The 20956-nt window shown below is 42.2% G+C and overlaps 1 protein-coding gene across 5 annotated transcripts in view; it reads left to right on the forward strand.

Moving 5' to 3' along the window:
• Positions 1-20956, forward strand: part of LOC140389705 (transferrin receptor protein 1-like) — an 80314-nt gene that overhangs the window by 23251 nt on the left and 36107 nt on the right. For all 5 annotated transcript variants that reach the window (XM_072474102.1, XM_072474105.1, XM_072474104.1 and 2 more), the window contains exons 5-13: positions 928-1071; positions 4275-4386; positions 7568-7690; positions 14123-14218; positions 16550-16689; positions 17392-17555; positions 17752-17868; positions 18604-18689; positions 20003-20066. In XM_072474102.1, coding sequence (XP_072330203.1) covers positions 928-1071; positions 4275-4386; positions 7568-7690; positions 14123-14218; positions 16550-16689; positions 17392-17555; positions 17752-17868; positions 18604-18689; positions 20003-20066 — 1046 coding nt within the window. The remainder of the gene's footprint in view (positions 1-927; positions 1072-4274; positions 4387-7567; positions 7691-14122; positions 14219-16549; positions 16690-17391; positions 17556-17751; positions 17869-18603; positions 18690-20002; positions 20067-20956) is intronic.

Genomic DNA, 20956 nt, shown 5'->3' on the forward strand with positions numbered 1-20956 from the left:
TCTCTCTCCATTCATGCTGTCTGATCTGCTGAGTATTTCCAGTATATCTTGTTTCAGATCTGCAGCAACCCCAGTAATTTTGCTTTCATAATTATCATCTAGGAATTCATAGAATTATCGAATACCTACAGTACAGAAAGAGGCCATCCAGCCCATAGAGACTGCCGACCCTTTTGAAAGATGACCCTACCTAGGCCCAATCCTCTGTCTTGTAACCTCACGCTAAGGGGCAATTTAGCATGTCCAGTCCACCTAACCTGTACATCTTTGGACTGTGAGAGGAAACTGGCACACCCGGAGGAAACCCACGCAGACACGGGGAGAAAGTGCAAACTCCTCACAGACAGCTGCCCAAGGTGGGACTCTAACCCGGGTCCCTGGCGCTGTGAGCAGCAGTGCTAACCACTGCACCACCGTGCTGCCCTAAATGACCTCTCCTACCTGTTTTAGCTTCACTATTTCCCACCCTAATTCGTTGACGATTCCTTTTGGTAATCTTAAGCATTGTGAATTTCTTCAGCTGACATGAATGATTTCCTTTCCATAGTCACAGCCACCTTTACCTCCAAACTGCTTTTGTCATCACAGCAAAAACAGAAAATACTGGACCATCACTACAGATCTGACAGTATCTGTGGAGGAAGAGAGAAGACAGATGCTGTCAGACCTGCTGTGATTGTCCAGTATTTTCTGTTTTTGTTTCAGATTCCAGCATCCGCAGCAATTTGTTTTTATGTTTTCTCATCACATTTCTCTCCATCACACCCCATCCACCACCAAGGAACACTCATTTGACTCGTGTGTTCTTGCCAACCACTGCTTCATTTCCAACTTTGGACTTCCCTTTTATGTTTAAGGGATTGTATCAATGTAAAGTAATTTGTCCATAATTGCAACTGCTCCTCACCAAATTTTTCTCTTTGTCAGCAAAGTTTCTGAGACTGACAATCGTGGAACTGGATCCACTGGAGATCTGACCATCACTCAGGTCATCCGTCAAGAGCTTTTGAAGACCTTGGGTCAGCACAATGTCTGGTTTGACACTCACTATGTATCACTACAAATTAACGGGTTAGTGTTGCAAAAATTCCACTTTGGCAAATTGGGAGTTTTATCGCAGAAGATGATGCATGCTAATTTTGAACTTGTATAAGATTCAAGATATTATGATGTCCTTTCACTTGAGTCGTGTACAGCCCCTTTCAACAGGATGCAATGCAGTTTTAATTTTTGTTGAATTCAAATATAACATTCAATACCATTTTCAACTTGTGGGCGTTGTATTATGAAAAAAGCCTTTCAATCCATGATTCTCATGTGAAAATATCTCTTGGAAATGCAGATCTGTGTTTCAAATTATTTGCTGCCAAAGCAAGATCCGTAAAACCTACACACTGTTTAAAGCGCAATTGGATTGTTGCTTGTCTGTCACAAAATAGACCTGTTGTTAACTTATTCATGACTGCAATCAGAATTTGCATTTGCTTTGACCTGTAAAGTGTTGCATTCAATTGTTGGTCTACATATTTATATTTGTGGGCACTTAAGCTTTGGAGTTTTGGGAGAACGGAAAGAAAATGTATTTGGGTTGGTTGCCAGTTGCAACTGAGAAGTTTATAGTACACAACAGTTCATCAGAGGCATAGAGTCAAAAGAACTGAGCTTTGAAATGAGCTTCAGTTTCCCCACTTCACACAAGATTTTATGCATACAGTTGAAACTGTAATTCTGAAAGTGAAAAATGAGCGGCTGAAGAGAGCTAGAAAATGTTTTTGAAATACTTTGGAAGGGGGAGCATGGTAGCACAGTGGTTAGCACTGTTGCCTCATAGCACCAGGGACCCGGGTTCAATTCCGGCCTTGGGTAACTTTTTGTACATTCTCCCCATGTCAGGGTGGATTTCCTCCGGTGCTCTGGTTTTCTCCCACAGTCCAAAGATGTGCAGGTTAACTGGGGCTAGGGGGATAAGTTGCGGGAGTGAACCTCCGATAGGGTGCTCTTTCGGAGGATCGGTGCAAACTCGATGGGCCAAATGGCCCCCATTTGTGCTGTAGGGGTTCCATGGCTCTAAGAGGCAAATTGTTGAAAAGACCAACAGCCCTTGTGCAAGGACTGAAGGAATATGGAATTTATCTAATATTATGTTGACATAGAATTGTGTAGAATTTACAGTGCAGAAGGAGGCCATTCGGCCCATCGAGTCTGCACCGGCTCTTGTAAACAGCACTCTACACAAGGTCAACACCTCCACCCTATCCCCAGTAACCCCACCCAACACTAAGGGCAATTTTGGACACTAAGGGCAATTTATCATGGCCAATCCACCTAACCTGCACATCTTTGGACTGTGGGAGGAAACCGGAGCACCCGGAGGAAACCCATGCACACACTGGGAGGATGTGCAGACTCCGCACAGACAGTGACCCAAGCCGGAATCGAACCTGGGACCCTGGAGCTGTGAAGCAATTGTGCTATCCACAATGCTACCGTGCTGCCCCTGTTTAGAAGGTATGATTTCATTTGCCATCGATCAGTTGCTAAATAAGGTGGGCAATGTTTGTATCCTGTCTAATTTCCTATTTGCCACTCACCATTGTCTTTTGCTCAATCCTTATAACTGGAGTTTGGGAAGACTAGACTCTAGGTATGTGTTCATTCATTTCTATTCATTGGTTTTTGAGATGTAGACTAATAGATGTGGCAGAGGCAATAAAACAGCATACTAATAGTCCGTATATAAACATTAGCGGTTGCATACTATAGGTCAGCATAAATGTGAAAATCTGTTTTTAAAGCACTTTCGGAAAACATGTACTCGTGTAGGTTTCAGGCAAGCTCGCCATATTCACTGATGACCAAGGACAAGTGAAGTCCTACTTTCCCTCTACACACAGCAAGTGCCCCCCACCACAGATATCTGTGCCTGCCAAGCAGTCACTAGCTCAGGGTAAGAAATCATAGAATCCCTACCATGCAGAAGGAGGCCTATCGGGTCTGCACCAACCCTCTGAAGGAGCACCCAACCTAGGCCCTATCCCCATAACCCCACCTAACCTTTGGACACTTGGGGATAATTTAGTGTAGCCAATCCACCTAACCTGTGCATCTTTGGACTGTTGGAGGAAACCAGAGCACCCGGAGGAACCCCACGCAGACGAGGGAAGAAATTGCAAACTCCACAAAGATAGTCACCCTAGGTTGCAATCGAAGCCAGGTGCTAACCACTGTCATGCCCCAATAGAAGCAGGAACACCGTAAAGCCTGAAGTCATCAATCACCTGAACTGAGTTACAGGCCTCTGTCTATGCTGAGTTGCTACACAGACATTCAGGCCTGCATGACCCCCATCTAGGTTGAAAGGGTACTTTGGGCTCATAATCAAACTGCTGTTTGACAGCGTTAGTCCAGGGGTGATCGGCTAGAGTCTCCACTCCACAGTTGCTGCCTGCTTTTTTTGTGAAGCCCAAACCTCCGGGTTCACTAGCATCAAGAGGGTGCAAAAAATTATTTTTGAAGCATTGATTTGCTCATAACTATCAATGGCAATTTTCCTACCTTGCTGTAAAACATTGTGTTTGGCTCTTGGATGTATCTTTAGATTGTATATCAAGTTAATAAGTTTGTACCTTCATCAGCTGCCTTCTGCAGACCTTATTTCTCAGCAGACTGCTTGTGGGGTTTGGCTATCCTGTCAGTTTCTCCTCTTCCACTTTACTATTGTGTTATCAGTTCTGTGACTATTTTCCTTGGCTGCTGCCCACCTATGCTGCAAGTTTTTAATTTGAAGAAGCAGATGGTTTCTAATAGAAATGTTTAATGCATAGCGTTGACCAGTTCTTGAAATGGAGTTTAATAGTTTTTATGTTGAAATTATACATTTAGAACACTGGTCAAATCATTTACTGAATCGTGCAATTTCAAGATGACGTTCCTGGTTGGCTGATTATTAGTCTCCGCATTCTTTTATTAATCTCAATAAGGTCCGAGCACTGTGCAAAAATTCTCTATGGGCACAAGGTGTTGTCCCAGTGCTGATGAAATCCATTATATATTCCAAGTTCAGGAGCAGTTTTCTTTTCCTCCCTACACTAAGTATGAGGGAAAAGCTCCCTGACGTTTTTGATGCCATCCGATTAAAATCCTTTTTTTCTTTTGAGTTCATTTTTCCAATTTGCTATGGTGACATTTCGTATCACCTCCGAATTATTAGTCCAGCACAGAAACCACCGCCACTACTCTAAATCACAAGTATAACTTTTTTCTTTTTCATCTAGTAAGTCTCCAAGTAGAGTTTTGCTTGTTGGAGGTGGAAGTGACGACGATGTAGTGCCAGGGCAGAGAAATTCACAGATCTATTGTCCATACAGTGCAACTGGTAACTTCACGGTAAGGGTCAAACTTTCAAATATTTTTATGTGAGTTATTCAATATATTACAGAATTTGCAGCTTCCTCTAGACTAGCCAGCATGAAAGCAGTATATTTTATGTTTTTTTAAAAATCTTTTAGTGCGGTAACAACGATCCAATGTGGAGAATTTTCAATGCAAAGCATTTGTTTTTTTAAAATTTAAAGTACCCAATCAATTTTTTTTCTATTAAGGGCCAATTTAGCATTGCCAATCCACCTACCCTGCACTTTGTTGGGTTGTGGGGATGAAACCCACGCAGACGCTGGGAGAATGTGCAAACAGTGACCCAGGGCAGGGGTCGAACCCGGGGCTGTGAGGCAGCAGTGCTAACCACTGTGCCACCCCAACCCAAAGCATTTATACAAGTCATATATACAAGCTCAACCAGTTCAAATTTTCTGTTTTTGCATAGGTCCTGAAGTGGTTGAAACGTACATTTGCTTTTTGTAAAAGCTGTGTCGATTTTGGTTGTCCAAATATTTATTTTATTTAGCATTTTATAAGAATGTCAGACATATATCAAAGATGCCAGTGTTCAGCCAATTTGATTCGCTCCACGTGATATCAGGAAATGGTTGAAGGCACTGGGTGCTTCAGAATTAGCTGTGTCCAGAGCCAAGATATTCCAGTATAGCTACAACACTAGCATCTGCCTGATGATGTGGAATTTTTTGCAGATATTTTCTGTTCACAAGCGTCAGGCAAATCCAATCCAGTCAATTACTGCTCTATCAGAATAAAAGCTAAATATTGATGGTGCTGGAAATCTGAAATAAAAAACCGAACAATTACGGTTTCAAGCTCATCTCATTCATCAGTAAAGTAATGGAAAATACTGGGCAGTGCTATCAAGTGGCGCTCACTCAGCAATGACCTGTTCACCTTTGCTCAGTTAGTGCCATACTGTTCCAGACCTCATATACTCTTGATCCAAATATAGATGGGAGCTGAATTCCAAAACTTACATTTCAGTGATTCCCTCTTGACATCAAGGAAGCATTTAGCTGAGTGTGGCATTAATGAGTCTTAGCAAAATTGTATCAGGAGGCAGGGGGCTCTCCACTGGTCATACCTATCACAAAGGAAGATGGTTGAGGTTGTTAGAATCAATGATCTCTGCCTCAGAACATTACTGGAGGAGTTCCTCAGGGTAGTGTACTATGCCCAGCCATCTTCAGCTGTGGTCCCTCCACCATAAGGTCAGAAGTAGGATCATGGATGATTGCAGAGTGTTCAGTACCATTCATGATTCCTCAGATACTGAACAATCTATTCCCAAATGCAGTAATACCTGGACAAAATTCAGACATGGACAGATAAATGGCAAGTAATATTTATGTCACAGTGCCTTGAAATAACCGTCTTAATTAGGAGAGAATGCAACCATATCCTTTTGACATCAATGGCATTGCCATCATTGTGGCTACAATAGCATGTCAGAGGCTGCAGTGACTAACCCAACACCTGACTCCCCAAAGCCTGTCCACCATTTTCAATGCACAACTGTTTGAGTGTGTTGGAATGCCTGGGTGAATGGCGCTCCAACAACACTTAAGAAGCTCAAAGCCACACAGGACATTGCAGTCAGCTTCATTGGCACCGGTAACATTCACGCCCTCCACTACTGGTGTATATAAGCGGCATTGCACTACAACAACCCGCCAAGACCCTTTAGCAGCATCTTCCAAATCCAAGATCTCTACCACCTCGAAAGAAACGGGCAGCAAAAGCAGGGGACCACCACCACCTAGTTCCTCTCAAGCCATACTCCATCGTGACTTTGGGCTACAATGCTGTTCTTTTAACTTGGTCAACTCCCAGCACTGAGTCCACCCACAGCACATGGACTACAACAGTTCAAGAAGGTGAGCAATCGCCACTTTTTAGGGCAATCGGGTGATGTTTACATCCCATGAATAATTTCAAAATATAGTAAACGTTCATTTTTAAGTAATTTCAAACGTGTGCATGACTAGGTTATATGGAATCTAGCTTTTCTCCTGTTGTATTGCTGCATTCCCTTATATAGGCTATTTCATTACATTTTATTCCAATGCTTTGAATATTTATACAAGTGTTTCTTATAGAAATTTCACACCCTCCTGTTTCTCATAGTAGATGGCATTGTAAAGAGAATTCTATTAATATTTCCACTGTCCTGTAATGGTTCTAAAATCACCCTCATTGTTCTGTCTTGTGACGATTGTAAATTATTAAAAAATTTCCACTGGAATTTCTCCCATCGCCTTTGTATTGTTTTAAGTTTTGTACGCCTGCTCTATTCTAACCATACAGGTTTTCGTTATTGACCTACTTGGCCTAACACAACATTGCTCTCATTTTTTCAGATGGTGCACTTATAGATTTGTTGATTTTTTAAAAACAGAATTATATAGAATAATGCAGTGACAATGAAGATTCTTATTAAGTAGGCTTACATTAACACTGCAATGAAGTTATTGTGAAAAGCCCCGAGTCGCCACATTCCAGCGCATGGTCGGGTACACTGAGAGAATTCAGAATGTCCAAATTACCTAACCACGTCTTTCGGGACTTGTGGGAGGAAACCCACGCAGACACAGGGAGAACATGCAGACTTCACACAGACAGTGACGTAAGCTGGGAATCGAACCTGGGACCCTGGAGCTCTGAGGCAACAGTGCTACCCGCTATGCTACCTTGCTGCCCATCTATTGATTCTCCATTGCTTTCTTTCTTGCTTTTCTCCCCTGACAGCCCTGCCAACAAAGAAAAGTACAGCACAGAAACAAGTCTTTTGGCCCTCCAAGCCTGTGCTGATCATGATGCCCTTACTAAAAACAAAACCTTTAGCCCTTACTCGGTCCGTATCCCTCTTTCCTCCCTATTCATGTATTCATCCAGTTGCCTCTTAAATGTTACTAATGTGTCTGCTTCCACCATTCCTCTAGCAGCGTGTTCCAGGCACCCACCACTCTGTCAAAAACTTATCCTGCACATCTCCATTAAACTTTCCTCCTCTCACCTTGAACCTTGTAAATGACACTTCCATGCTTGGAAAAAGCCTCTTGACTATCCAGAATAATTTGGATTCTTGGTTACAAGGGTGGATGGTGGCTGTAGGACTGATCCATTAATGCCTTGTGCCTCACCTAATACATTCTATGTTTTGATTTAGGGCAAACTGGTATATGCCAACTATGGAACTGAAGTCGATTTTGAGTATTTGAGCAGCAGAAATGTGTTAGTCAATGACAGTGTTGTCATTGTTCGTGCGGGGAAGATTAATTTTGCTGAAAAGGTACGTGTTCTGGAGACTGTTAAATCATAGTTAACATTTCTTTTTGCTGTTGTTCCTCGACCACATGCACCATATTTATGGTGCATGAACAATGGGATAGAAAGCCAAATATCCAAATTTGTTGATGAGACAAAGATAGGTGACATTGTAAGCTGTGTATTGTGACGTATTAAACTGGCAAATGGATTTCAATGTAAGGTCAACCACCTATCTAAAAAAGATAGAATGGTGCACTGTTAAATGTGGAGAAGCCAGAAGCAGTGGCGATCCAAAGAGATCTTGGTGTCCAAGTCCATCACTCATTATAAATGTAATGAGTGCAGAAAATAATCCAAAAATGCTAATGGAATGCAATCCTTTATATTGGGATGAATAGAGTATAAGGAATGGAAGTCATGCATCAGCTACGCCAAACCCTGTTTAGACCCCACCACAAATAATGTGAGCAGTTCTGGGCACCATATTTTTGGACTGATGTGTTGACCTTGGAGGGAGTATAGCATAGGTTGATCAGAATGATAGCTGGATTCCAAGGGTTAAATTATGAGAAGAGGTTGCACAACCTGTTTCAATGAATTCCACTGCAAATATTTCCACTTGTTCCTTTTGTTTGAAATATATTTTTATTAGCGTTTTTCCCTTTTTACAAATAACGTAACAAACCCTCAAAACTGGTACAGTACAGCATGAATTTTTCTCCATATAAGAATACAGAAAAACGTAGTTGGTTCAGCTTAATCATTATGCTGGCGTCTCCATTTGTACAAAGAAATCTTGAAAGGATGAAGGGAAAGGCAGATGAAGCCATGAAAATATGGCAAAATGGTGCGCAACTTCACGTACGGCTTGTTAAAGGCAGTGTTCCATAGCTTATGAAAAACATTATCGGAACAGGTCAGACAGTATGGAACCTATATATTAAGATAGGGACCCCATACTTTTCAGATTACATCTGATTTAGATTGGCGTATACAGGTTAGAAATTCCATCGGGATATATTCCATGATAATTTTAATTTTATGCCAATTCTGAACTGAAGGGGATTTATCGCTAATGCAGGGGCAGGTGATAGATATTCTTCCATGCTGCAAATGTTAGGATATCATGCAGCTTTTTTTCCATTAGCATCAATTATCTTTCTACCTGGGAACCCCAGAATTAGGAGTGAAGGATCGAATTCTAACATATTATCAAATATCTTCTCAAGCTCCAAGTACACCAGACCAGTAGGATTTAATTTTGACAGGACCAACCAATGTGTGTAGTCTCCATTGATTACTTTGCACTTTTGGCACAGCAAGGATATGGTTAGGGTCTTGAAATGAATGAAAATGAAAATCGCTTATTGTCACAAGTAGGCTTCAATGAAGTTACTGTGAAAAGCCCCTAGTCGCCACATTCTGGCGCCTGTTCGGGGAGGCTGTTACGGGACTTGAACCGTGCTGCTGGCCTGCCTTGGTCTGCTTTCAAAGCCAGCGATTTAGCCCTGTGCTAAACAGCCCCTGGGCCTTAAGCTTGACGTGATGGGCAGACGGTGTAATAATGTTTCTGTTTCCTTGTTCTGTTATAGACCGATTCTGTTGGCTTTTTCACATATATTTCCACAAGTCTCCTCATCAGTATTCACTGCAAAGTCTTTTTGCCATGACCACAGAGCTTCTAGTATATTCACACAGGATCTAACATTTAAAGTGTCATAAAAGTGTCAATATGCAGGGACGTCTTATTAAAGATAAAGTTTCTGAGTTATAAATATCTGAAAAAGGAGTATCTTAGGATAGTAAATTGTTCACATTGTGGCTCAAAAGATAACAAGGGAACGCCACTAAACATATCACCCAGCCTACAAAGGCCTCTATCCCAACAGATATCAAATCCATGGTCCATATGACCTGTGAGAAATCCGATTTCCCTGAATGGGCCGATTAGCCTACCTCTGCTCCTATGTCTTATTAGCTGTCCTTTTCAGCTCAAGGGCCATGCTCCAAGCTCTGAGTATTGTTTGTCTTTTATATAAATAACATGGATGACTATGTGGGAGGTAGGATCAGTAAGTTTGTGGATGACACAAAGATTACCTGGGTGGTTAACATTGATGTTGAGTGTCTTCGGTTACAGGAAGATATAGACGGGATGGTCAAATGGCTGATTAAGTGGCAGATAGAATTTAACCCTGAAAAGTGTGAGGCGATGCACTTTGGCAGGAGTAACTTGACAAGGAAGGATACTATCAAAGATGTGACACTGGGAAGTTCCGAAGAACAAAGGGACTGTGGCATGTTTGTCCATAGATCTTTGAAGGCAGAAGGGCAGATTAATAGTGAAAAAGGCATTTGGGACATAGATTACAAAAGCAGGGAGGTCATGCTGGAGCTGTATAGGACTTTGGTGAAGCCACAGCTGGGGTACTGTGTCGCCACATTATAGCAAGAATGTAATTGCACTGGAGGGGGTGCAGAGAAGATTCATAAGATTGTTGCCTGGGATGGAACATTAAGTATAAGAAAGGTTGGAAAGGCTTGGGTTGTTTTCTCTGGAGCAGAGAAAACTTGAGGGGTGACCTGATTGAGGTGTACAAGATTGAGGGGCATGGATAAGGAGCAGCTGTTCCCCTTAGTTGAAGGGTCAGTTATGAGGGGACACAAGTTCAAAGTGAGGGGTGGGAGATTTAGGGGGGATCGGAGGAAAAACATTTTTACCCAGAGAGCGATGATGGTTTGGAATGCATTGCCTGAGAGGGTAGTAGATGCAGGTTGCCACACATCCTTTAAAAAGTACCTGGATGACTACTTGGCATGCCATAACATTCAAGGCTATGGGCCAAGTGCTGGCAAGTTGAATTAGGTGGGCAGGTCAGGGCCTTTCATGCATCGGTGCAGACTCGAAAGGCCTCTTGCATTGTAGTATTCTGTGATTCTGAATGTTAATGATTATAGAATTTTCACACTTGACAGGACAGCCTTGAAATCCCTAAGAAACAAATCCCTAAGAAACAACAGGACCCGTAAGGAATACACTGACTGGCCAGCTTTAGTATTGAACCAAATGGAGAAAGGGACCCATTCCCGAATGAATCTAAGATGAGAAGCTAACTGAATCATTTTAATATTCGAAGCACCCCCCCCCCCCCCCTTCCTCCTTTTGAATTGGGAGGCTGCAGTTTGGCTAGTTTTAAGTGATGTTTCTTTTTGTTCCATATAAAAGAACTGAGCACCCCATTAATGAATGGGACCTTAGCAGAAAGCAAGATTGGCAGCATCTGTGGAGAATATAGTAACTAGGCAGCACATTCATCTTCATCAGTGCTATCCTACCCAGCCAATAAATCAGTAAGGAGGGACAACAATGTAGGTCCCACTGGATAGATGCAAGTAGGGGGGGGGGGGGTAAAGTATGTCCGTACAAATGTCTGAAAGACGGGTTAGCAAAAATACCCAAATAAATAAACCCTGAAGGAGACCATCTAAGTTGGATATTAACCAAGTGGGGAAGACTCCCTCTAAACCTTCCCAGAAGTGTAGCCTAAGACTTTGTAAAATTGATTTTATAACCCAGTGAAAGGCTGAATCGACCCACCACCTCAATAATATCAGGAACACAAATGGCAACAATGTTACGCCGGACAGTCCAGCCTTGTCCCTCGCTGGAGACAATAATCAAATCTATAACCGCTAGTGAGAACTGCCGCCAGTGGACTTTTATAAAGCACTTGTTCTACTTAACAAACTCCCCTCCCAACCCGAACTTCTGCAGCGTATAAAATAATTAAAAGCATTCCATCCATCAAATGCTTTCTCTATCCAAAGGGATCTAATGCCCGATTTGGAAAGATCTGAATTATATTTAGTAACCTCCTAACATTGTAACTTGAATCCCGGCCCTTCATGAATCCAGTCTGATCGCCCTGGATGATCATAGGGAGAATTCTTTCTCCGCACCACACCAGCACATTAGACAACAATTTCAAATCTATATTCAGGAACAAGATTGGGCTATAGAATGCGCACTCTTCAGGATTCTTGCCTGTCTTCAAAATTAAGGAAATAAACTTTATTAGTGCAATGAAGAGTTACTATGAAAGTCCCCTAGTCGCCACACTACGGCATCTGTTTGGGTACACTGAGGGAGAATTCAGAATGTGCAATTCACCAACAAGCACGCCTTTCGGGACTTGCAGGAGGAAACCTGAGCTCCTGGAGAAAACCCGAGGACACTGGGAGAATGTGCAGGCTCCGCACATACAGTGACCCAAGCCGGGAACCAAACCCAGGTCCCTGGCACTGCAGCAACATTGCTAATAGGGGATGCAGTGGCATCATCGCTGAACTAATTGGACCGTACAAGATTAATGAAAGTGAATGGCAATGTGAACACCTCCTACTGCATAGGCATTTTTCTTCTCTGAAGACTGGCTTGCAGAATCTAAAATTACTGTCTGTTTTTTCAGTATTAATTAATGCATCATTGGAAAATAAGCCTACCTAGTCTAAAAATTAGAAGGAACACTGCTACACATGCAGAATGGAAGAAGCTTTGAACCCTGTTCTCCAAGCAGCACTTGATGAATTAGTTTTAAATTTGATGTTGATGGATTTTTATTATCCAAATGCATTTGGCTATGTGGGGACAGGATTCGGTTGCAGATCACCCATGATTTTATTGAATGCCGGAACAGGTTTGAGGAGCTAAATGGCTTACTTGTATTCACAAGACCAGTGAATTATTAGTTTCAAAATTGCTTGTATCATAACGAACTGGTATGAATTTTTTTGCATTGGTGGAGTTCTAATTTCCAGAAGAATTCCTGGCACTTGAAAGATATTTATTTTATTTTATTTCAGTAAGTTCAAATAGAATTCTGTGCCAGGCAGAAAATGTACTTTGGAGTGTCTAAATTTATTTAATGCCCACTCTCTTTTGACTAATAATGGTAACCATGTAGTGGAACCCTTACCACCTGTCCTGTTAGTTGTCTGATTCTGAATGAAACTTCAACGCAATCTTAAATGGTTTTGTATTTCTATCCTGAATGCTGCATTTTTTTCATTACATTTTGCTGGTGGCCTCTTGGAATCATAGAATTAAGTCTGCACCGGCCCTTGGAAAGAGCACCCTACTTAAGCCCATGCGCCATCCTATCCCTATAACCCCAGCTAACCTTATGGACACTAAGGAGCAATTTAGCATGGTCAATCCACTTAAACCTGCACATCTTTGGGTTTTGGGAGGGAACCGGGCCACCCGGAGGAAACCCACAGACACTGGGAGCGAATGCAAACTCAGACAGACAGTCACCCCAGGTTGGAATTGAACCTGGGGTCCTGGAACTGAGAGGTAGCAGTGGTAACCACTCTGCCACCATGCTGCGCCCTCTTATTTCCCCATGAAGTATAAATACTGTGTTTCAAAGAACAGTGAAAATACATACCAAGTTTTGATATGTAACCAACCTTTATAGGGTTGAGTGGGAGGAAAAAGAAAATTAGGCCTCTGGTATGAGGTTGTTCGCATTGTCTAATTTTTAGCCCAGGTAGGCTTATTTTCCAAAGATGCATAAATATTGCACTGTTGAAAACGCACAGTAATTTTAGATTATGTAGTCCGTCTTCATAGAAGAAAAAGTATGCCTTTGTGGTAGGAGGTATATGGGTTCATTTTATATATAACTCGAGCTTAAGAAATAGTGGAACTCTATGGTGCAATCTCCGTCAAAAGAATTTAGGAACCAGTGGTGGTTGAAAAAGATTCTCTATAACAAGGACGAAGAAGTAGAGTGATGCAAAGTAAAGCACATCAGCACTGGTGGTAGAATATATAAATAGTGTAGGATTTTTACCCAGACTTTATCATTCATTGAGGGAGTTTATAATGAAAAGACTGATGCACAAAGATAATAAAGATGGGTTTTAAATATTTTTAGTATCAACATAAATATTTATGGAGACTTTGTATGCAGTTGGTAAGTCATTAATGATGTTCTAAAGTTTCTTCCGAAATCCTTGTACCCAGGGAATGAAAATCAGGTAATTGAATCCCAATCTGATTTTTTTTTTCTCCCTCTGTCCGTTTAATCTTGAGCAGATAAACAGCACTTTACTATCTGATGCATACAGATATAAAACAATTGACAGCAGATGGGCTTAGGTGGGTGGTGCTAAGAGATCAAAAACATTGTGGGTAGATCAGGGAGGAAATTGATGTTCAGAAACTCGGAGGGGTGTACTGAAAGTCGGAAAGAGCCAAAGGTAATTTATATTTGAATCTCTGGGCTCCTTTTCCCCTGTACCAACGTACCCAAGAACATCACCGTGGGAGATCTGCCAGTAGTAAATTACTGACCGATGTTTCATGTTTAAAATAGAAGTTGATTAAAGTTGCACATTAATTAACTGGTGATGGGGAAGCTATGAAGTAATCTTTTTTTCTTTTGAGGTTTCTAATGCTGAGAAGAGGAAAGCTGGAGGGGTTCTAATCTATCCTGATCCTAAAGATTATGATCTAAATGAAGACGTAGCCATGTTTGGACATGTAAGTATGTACAGGGAAAGAAGCATCGTGATAATGTTACTAACTAGCAATCGTGAATTAATGCTCCAGAGACACGAGTTCAAATCCCACCAGGGTATCTGGTGGAATTTGAGCTCAATAAATTAAAAGTCTGGAATGAAAAGCTGCTGTCAGTAATAGTGACCATGAAACTTCTGGGTTATCATTAAAAGCCCATTTGGTTAATTAATGTCCTTGTCGGGAATGTAATCGGGACAACATATGACTTACGAACCACAGTGGTTGACACTCTTTATTATCCCGTAAAATAGCCTAGCAAGCTAGTCGGTTGTATTAAACCACTGAAGAGAAGTTGGAAAAGGATAAAACCAGAAGGACCACTTTGCACGACCTAAGCACCGGAAACGGCAAAGGCGCATCCTGCCCAATGCACCTCACAAAGACTTCCTCACAAACATCTGGGAGTGTTATCACACAGACAATCAAGCAACACCCTGATATGGTTGTAATTAGAGTCATATCTCACAGCTAATGTCAAGACTCTTTCATCATCCTTCAGTGCAACAGAGTATACCTACCAGAAGTATTATGTAGTCAGGGGGAAGTTGTCCTGAGAGTCATCGATATTAACTCCTGGATCGCATGAAGTCTCATGGCACCAGGTCAAACATGGGCAAGGAAACCTCTTGCTGATTCACTGCCTATTGCTCTCCCTCAGCTGATTGAATCAGTAGTTCTTCATGTTCGACACCACTTGGAAGAAGCACTGAGGATACAAGGTCACAGAATGTGTTCTGGGTGGAGTACTCCAATGCCCATAACCAAGACTGACTTAGTAGCAGCACTACTGATCAAGCTAGCCACTCCTGAAGAAATAGCTGCTCAAATAGGTCTGTGGCTCATAGTAAGGGAACCAGCAAGCGGGATGTGTGCATATAACCTACCTGTCACAGATGCATTTGTCAGTGACCCTATTGATAGCAGTGACCACTGCACAAACACTCAGATTAAATTCCATCATGTCATGTGGCATGCCATTGCTAAATGGGATAAATTCAGAATTTTTTATTGAAATATTTTTATTGGTGTTCCAACTAACACGTTACAGAATAAACAAGAAAAGAAGAGTACAAAAAAACTGGATTACACACAAGGTTTCATACAATGACACAGGTTTGAACGGCCAGCCGCGGGGGGGGGGGGGCTCCTTGTCACCATAGCCATAACTGGGGCTCTAACACTGGATAGTATTTACATTTGTACGACCGTGTTCGATTTTTAGAACAGTGTGTTAGGCTCCACTCGTGTCACTGTCGTTTAGCGAAAGGAGTCGTGTCTCGGTTTCCCCCTTCTGTATTGTGGTGTGTTTGGGGTTCCCCCCCTCATTTGTCTGAAGCTTTCATGGTCTTTAGGCCTTCGAGAGGGGATGTGTCTGCTTGCTACTCCTGTTTCTCCCCTATAGGGGAGGCCTGTGCTCCCTCCAGTAGATGGCCGTCCTCCCCCTTCCCTGTTCTTCTCGAGCTCTCCTCTCTCTGCCCCTATTCCTCCTTTTCCCCCCTCCTTGTCTCCCTCCCTGCCTGGCTGCTGGTTACAAACCGGTCCGTACAGCACAGAACATGCCCTTCGGCCCTCGATGTTGTGCCGAGCATTGTCCGAATAGGTTTGTGAATTTGCTCCACCTGATCTGGAACCTTTGTTCGGACCCTCCTATTTCAAATTTGATTCTTTTCCAGCCTCAGGAATTCAGCCAGGTCTACGAGCCATTCCGTGGCCCAGAGCGGTGCTGCCAACTTCCATCCTAGCAGAAGTCTCCACCTGGCGATCAGTCCGGCAAAGGCCAGGGTGTCCGCCTCTCTTCCTATCCAAAGTTCTGGGTGCTCTTATACCCCAAAGACTGCCACGGACAGGCACAACTCCATCTCGAACCCCACCACCTTAGACATAGCCTCGATGAAGGCCATTCCGCATTCCCTAAGTTTGGGACATGACAAAACATGTGGGTGTGGTTGAAAAATTCAAAATTGACCCAGCAGCTCAAAACTGGGCATCATGAGGCACTGTGGGTCCCCCAGCAGCAGAATTGTATTCAACCACAATCTAACCTATGGCCTGACATTTCCCTCGCTCTACCATTACCATCAAGCCAGTGGCCAACTTTGATTCAGCAAGGTAGTACCAGACAGACCTGCAATTAAGGTTCTGAAACCAAAGGAATTAACCAACAAATCAAAGTTCATTGTTGTCATTAATTTGCAATCAAATACACTTCCCTGTAAAATGTTCATTTTTGCTGTCCTTAAGTAGCTGATCAGTTTGGTGACTATAGTTAACCGTGCATTTTTTCCCCAAAAGGTTCACTTGGGCTTGGGTGATCCCCGGACTCCTGGATTTCCATCCTTCAATCACACTCAGTTCCCCCCAACTAAGTCATCAGGACTTCCTGGAATCTTGGCTCACTCAATTAGTGCAAAGGCTGCCATTTATCTTCTTGGGTAAATATACAACACATGAACACTGAACTATTTAGTCTGACAACTTTGTTGCTTTTGGAAGCATTAGAAATTGTAGGAGGAATAACATGCACCAAGTTATTTACATTCCTGTGATCTTCATTTTTATTTTCCACTCAATTTCATTTAGTGGTTGTTGCAGCCTTTCTTTGAGCACAGTCAACTGGAATGAATTCTGATAACATATTCAAGAATGTTATAAAATTCCCTATTTCCCCCCGCCCCCCCCCCCCCCCCCCCCCCCCCCCCCCCCCCCACCCATTCATTCAGTTTCTTACAGCAAGGTTGCTTGAAGACAATTTTGTTGTCTTAATAATTAGCTAACCTGGCACAGAAGAGAACTCAAAATTCAGATCTTTCTGGTCTGCATGGTTCAACAACATAGCTGCCTGTTTATCTGTCAGGGCCGGATTTACTTACGTGGCAGATATTTACAGCTTTAGCATGCTCATGCAATGGTTTGCTAAAATTTGTTTCTATTGCTCACTATTGTGCTGTGCATTTATAATTTTTAAACTCCTTATCAAAGTTGTCATTGGTTGCATTTCAAAAATGATCAGCTCTGCAGGTTTTCCGTATTCATTAGGTCCATCTAGATTTATCTACTTTTGGTTATGTAAGAAATTTTATAGTTTGAAGCGTTTATTCTCTTCGTAACCTGTAGGTCTTTTTTGTTGTTTTTAGTAAAATGCGTGGTGCTGATGTTTCTATTTGGAACAGCGCGGCATCGAAAAGTGGGCCAGGGTTTGCCAATGATGATGGACAAGTAATGATGGAAGTGAATAATGTTGAAACAGTGAGAGAACTGCACAATGTCTTTGGCGTTGTTAAGGGTTTTGAAGAACCGGGTAAGATGTATTCATTTAAATGTATTAAATGCTAATGTCTAGCAATACCTTACTTGTGACTTTGGTTTGGTAATTTTCCAACAACAGTGCAGATTTTGATATGACTGTGACCTGGGGGTAGTTTGTACTGTTTCTAACGTAATCTTGTTTTTAATTTTGTTTCTCCTCCCCCCCCCCCCCCCCCCCCCTCACTTAGATCATTATGTTGTGATTGGAGCTCAGCGTGACTCCTATGGCCCTGGTGCAGCAGAGTCTGGAGTGGGAACTGCAATATTGTTGGAACTAGCTAGAGACTTTTCCAAGATGGTTGAAGGTGAGAATATAGATCATTCCAGGGATATGAAAATCCAATGGATCTGTGTTTAGTAAAACTTTAGAGGGACAAACGTGAAATATCATGCCTGCATGAAACTATTTATGCAGAAATAGAAAATATGTATAATAATGTCAAATAATGGGTGTCCACTGAGAAGCCCAGAAGTGTGGCACAGGTGATTTGAATAGACCGAAGTTATAAAATCAAAATTATTTTGGGCTGAGGGTTATTGAGGATCAAAAATACCTCTCCCTTTTGAAAAATCAGATCTAGCATACGACTCTAGTTCTAACTCCAAATGGTAAGCAAACTTAACTTGTGTCCACTTTGGTTGTTTTTCTACCAAGTAGAATAAACTCCACATGACTGCTTGAGGTGGGGGCCACCAGTCTAGATTGCTCAGTTTTCTGTCTATACCCTTATTTTGAGTAGGAGAAGGGGAGTGCGGCAATTTCACTTGGTGTTCATATACCTTTCAGCAACAATCTCCTGATTTGCCATTAGGAGTGGGAGCTGCCTATATTTTCCCCTCCTTTTAACTGATCAATTCCATTGCTCCAAATGCAGACCGAACATATGTTTAATCTGCTCATATTTAAACTAGTATGATGTATGTTTCGGTGCCATGTTATTCATGTCTTTTCAAGCTACTGAGCTCAGTGCATTGCAAGACATTTTGAATGTTGGCTTAATTTCTTGTGGTTGTTTAATGCTATCTATTTTTCTACATAGATGGTTTCAGACCTAAAAGAAGCATTATCTTTGCAAGTTGGAGTGGTGGTAGTTTTGGAACAATTGGAGCAACAGAATGGCTAGAGGTAGGAAAGTTTTGAAGATCTGCTTGATCAAACTGATCGTTCTAGAAAAAGTTACTTTAAATTCACAACTTGTTGAGATGAACACCCGGTCATTCAAACGTTTATGTTTTATATATGGGCAGCACAGTGACGGAGTGGTTAGCACTGCTGCCTTTCACCTCCAAGGACCCGGGTTCAATTCCGGCCTCTGGTGACTGTCTGTGTGGAGTTTGCACTTTCTCCCCATGTCTGATTGGGTTTCCTCCGAGTGCTCCGGTTTCCTCCCACAATCCAAAGATGTGCAGGCGAGGTGGCTTGGCCATATTAAATTGTTCTTTAGTGTGTCCAAAAGATTAGGTGGGGTTACGGGGATAGGGTGGAGGCGTGGACTTAAGTAGGGTGCTCTATCCAAGGGCCGGTGCAGACTCGATGGGCGAATGACCTCCTGTACTGTAAAATCTATGATATATTAAAACAATTCAATGTGTTTTAAAGGAACATCATTCCAAGCAAGTCACTCAGTTGTAACATCATTGCTTTAAGAAGAAAATTGCAAACATCTTCTCCATACTCAGGATGGCCATTGTTGGTCTGCCAGTGTCATCCTTATTGCAAGAACAAATAAAAGTCAAATATTGAGTTTGAAAATATTGAAAAACATTGCAAAAATGTCATGGTCATGCTTTTCTTGCTTCAGGTCAAAATAATTCTCCATATGTTAAACACCCCAGTGTTTCTCACCTGATGAACACCAGAAAAATAATATCTACTAGGCTTGTGCATGATGTTTGTAAAACAATTGTAAAATGAACATTTCTGAAATATCAGCTATGAATCATGAGGAGCATGTTATTAATGCACCAATGCCCAAGTGCTTGCCCATGCACGAGTTGAGCAAATTGATTTCAAGTCTTGTTTGTTTTTAGGAACCTAACTTTGTTTCGTTAAAGGAGAGATGGTGACATAGTAGTAATGCTACTGGACTAGTAATCCAGGCTAATGCCCTGGGAACATGGATTCAAATCCCACCACAGCAGATGGTGGAATTTGAATTCAGTTCATAAAATCTGGAATATAAAGCTAATTTCAGTAATGTTGTCCATGAAGTTTTTCATAAATTGCTGTACAAATCCATCTGTCATTATTATCCAGTCTGGCCTTTGGTAATGTGGTTGAGTCTAAACTGCCCTCTGAAATGGCTTCGCAAGGCAGTTCAAAGGCCATTAGGGGTGTCCATTTTGTTGATTAGGGGAGAGAGAGATGTAAACCAGGAAAGGAGGCCTTGTCTTGAGATGGCACTGCAAATCATTTTAACTGATCATCTTTCTTTTCAGGGATATTTTTCTGTGTTACATCTGAAGATCTGTGCCTACTTTAGTCTTGATAGAGCAGTGCTAGGTAAGTGAACCATGTTGTTTCATTCTTATAAGAGTAAATAAATGGGTAAACTTTGTTTAAAAATGGGTTTTTTCAGCATTTGAACCTGCCTCAATTAGAAGGTGAGCTGGATTGTTGGATGGAATGTTGCACTGTAGCCATGTAAAATGGCTGCGTTCCGATTAATCTGGCCAAAACCCAGTTTAAAATGGCTAACCCGAAAGACTGCTGGGAAAAGCAGCCAAAAAGACACAAGCAGGCAGCTGCAGACAGGTTTGCAGCTTCAGCTCGGGGAACGTAGCCCAGATCGATACTCAGGGCTATCAACAGCCCATCAACCCAGGTATCCGCAGTTTCATTCAGGACTGTTTACACCTAATCTACTCAGACATCCACAGCTAAATCGGCTATCCCCGGGAACAATTGCAACATATTAGCAATTGAATACCGGGCCAGACCTGTCGGCGCCTGCAGTGGCCAAAACAAAGACAGGTGAGCGACCACTCCCCCGATCGAGGAATCGCCTCACCATTGGACACATCGACCCCAGAGATTGGGGACAGAATCCAATCACTTGGGACTCAGGGTCAAGGGCCGCCCCGGGAGGCGGGAAGCCCCTGGGCCCTATAAAAGTGAAGGTCCAAGTTCAGATCTCTCTCTCTCATCTTCGCCTGCTCGAGACCTTCGCAAGACCAGCCACCGGCCACTAAGTGTGAATCCAGCAATCGCTATCTGGTAGAGACACGTAGCCACCGACCTGTAGCAGCCTTTTGAATCCCGCGGGCCAGATTTGATTGGACAAGCCATTCATTTCCCTGACCTGGTGGGCTCTTCCTAAGTTAAGTATTAGCCAGTAGTGATAGGTTTATTATATAAATAGTAGTATTAGGGTATTAATATTGCTGCTTGTA

This window comes from Scyliorhinus torazame, chromosome 14 (assembly GCF_047496885.1).
Source record: "Scyliorhinus torazame isolate Kashiwa2021f chromosome 14, sScyTor2.1, whole genome shotgun sequence".
NCBI lineage: Eukaryota > Metazoa > Chordata > Chondrichthyes > Carcharhiniformes > Scyliorhinidae > Scyliorhinus > Scyliorhinus torazame.